The sequence below is a fragment of the Morus notabilis genome, unplaced genomic scaffold (assembly GCF_000414095.1).
Source record: "Morus notabilis unplaced genomic scaffold, ASM41409v2 Scaffold8018, whole genome shotgun sequence".
Classification (NCBI taxonomy): domain Eukaryota; kingdom Viridiplantae; phylum Streptophyta; class Magnoliopsida; order Rosales; family Moraceae; genus Morus; species Morus notabilis.
In genome coordinates this window covers 1-1346 of record NW_010358573.1, presented here as the reverse complement: position 1 = coordinate 1346, position 1346 = coordinate 1, and the positions used below count along the sequence as shown (strand labels likewise).

At 39.5% G+C, this 1346-nt stretch overlaps 1 protein-coding gene across 1 annotated transcript; it reads right to left on the bottom strand.

Annotated features, from left to right (window-relative positions):
• Positions 1-82: 82 nt before the first annotated feature.
• Positions 83-1264, bottom strand: LOC112090560 (receptor-like protein 9DC3; the record flags this gene model as incomplete). The annotated part of the gene is made up of 2 exons (XM_024162124.1): positions 430-1264; positions 83-320 (listed from the first exon to the last, which is right to left on the bottom strand). Coding segments are annotated over exons 1-2 (1073 nt in total), but the record flags the coding sequence as incomplete, so codon positions are not given.
• Between the last annotated feature and the right edge of the window lie 82 nt (positions 1265-1346).

Sequence of the window (1346 nt, the reverse complement as noted above, 5' to 3'; positions counted from 1 at the left end):
ATTGCTGCATGATTTAGACAGAGGAAATCCACATAATCCCACGTTTCCGTGGTATGAATCATTGTTGAACGTATCGAATTGCCTTTCGCGAGGTATTGGTCCCTCTAATTTGTTATCGGAAAGATTAAATATTTGAAGTTGATACAAATCTGCAGCTAGTTGCAATGGGATGTTTCCAAAAAGCTCGTTTGATGAGAGATCTAACCATTCAAGGTTGCTCAAGTTTCCCAAGGATGGTGGAATAAGACCGGATAGCTTGTTGTGAGAAAAATTAAGGCCTTTGAGTGAATTAAGCTTCCCGATCACTGTTGGAATCTCTCCTGTGAAGCTATTACTTGAGAAATCAATGGTTATGAATAGTTTTTTGTATTTTCACGAGCTCAATGTCGAATCCTTTTATAACCACTGCCACTGAATAATAGGACTTACCAACATCTCGTTCTCCCATGTATTCTAAGCGTTCTGAATAAGCGTCAATCATGGCTACGAAGTTCTCAAAATATTTTGCTGGCAAAGTACCAGTGAAATCATTGTTAGAGATGTCCATGATTCTCAACTTTCGAAAGGGAAATCTCACCTTGGGATTACTTAGAGGACCAGAAAGTTTGTTAGATCTCAATATAAGAACTTGAAGCTCTGGAAGAAATTCCAACCAATGGGGAAAGGACCCGTTCAGCTTGTTGTTCCCAACATCTAAAATTTCCAGCTCTTCACAATTGACTAAAGATTGAGGCAACGGCCCTTCCAACAAATTTCCGTTGAGGTTAAGATTCCTCAAGCTGTTTCCTTTTGCAAATGTTGGAGGAATCACTCCACGAAACTTATTCATTCGCAAATCTAAAACAGAGATTCTGCTAAAATTTCCAAAGCATGGTGGGATGTTCCCACTCAAGCTGTTGTTTGACAAATCAAGGACTTCAATTGAACCAAGGTTGCAAAACAAAGCAGATATCTCTCCAACCAATTGATTGTCTGAGATTGAAAATAGATAAGTTGACCTTGAAGGTGGTGGAATTGGCAGATGACCTTGAAGCCTGTTGGAGCTAAGGTCAATAACCCGTAGACTTTTCCATGGAATTTTCCCAATACGAGTTAAGAGGTTGTGAGAAATATTCAGATACGACAATGAATCCTTCCCAACGTTCCACAACCATTGGGGAACACTCCCATCAATTCTGTTGTTGGAAAGGTCCAAGATTTCTAAATTTTCCAAGCTTCTTAAAGAGTGTGGGAACCCAGTGATATTGCATGAAGACAATTCCATTGACCAAAGGGTATTGGGCAAAACGTATGTGACGGAGTTGATAGAATCCACTGATAGGCTATTAAAAGAAAGAGAAAGTCTT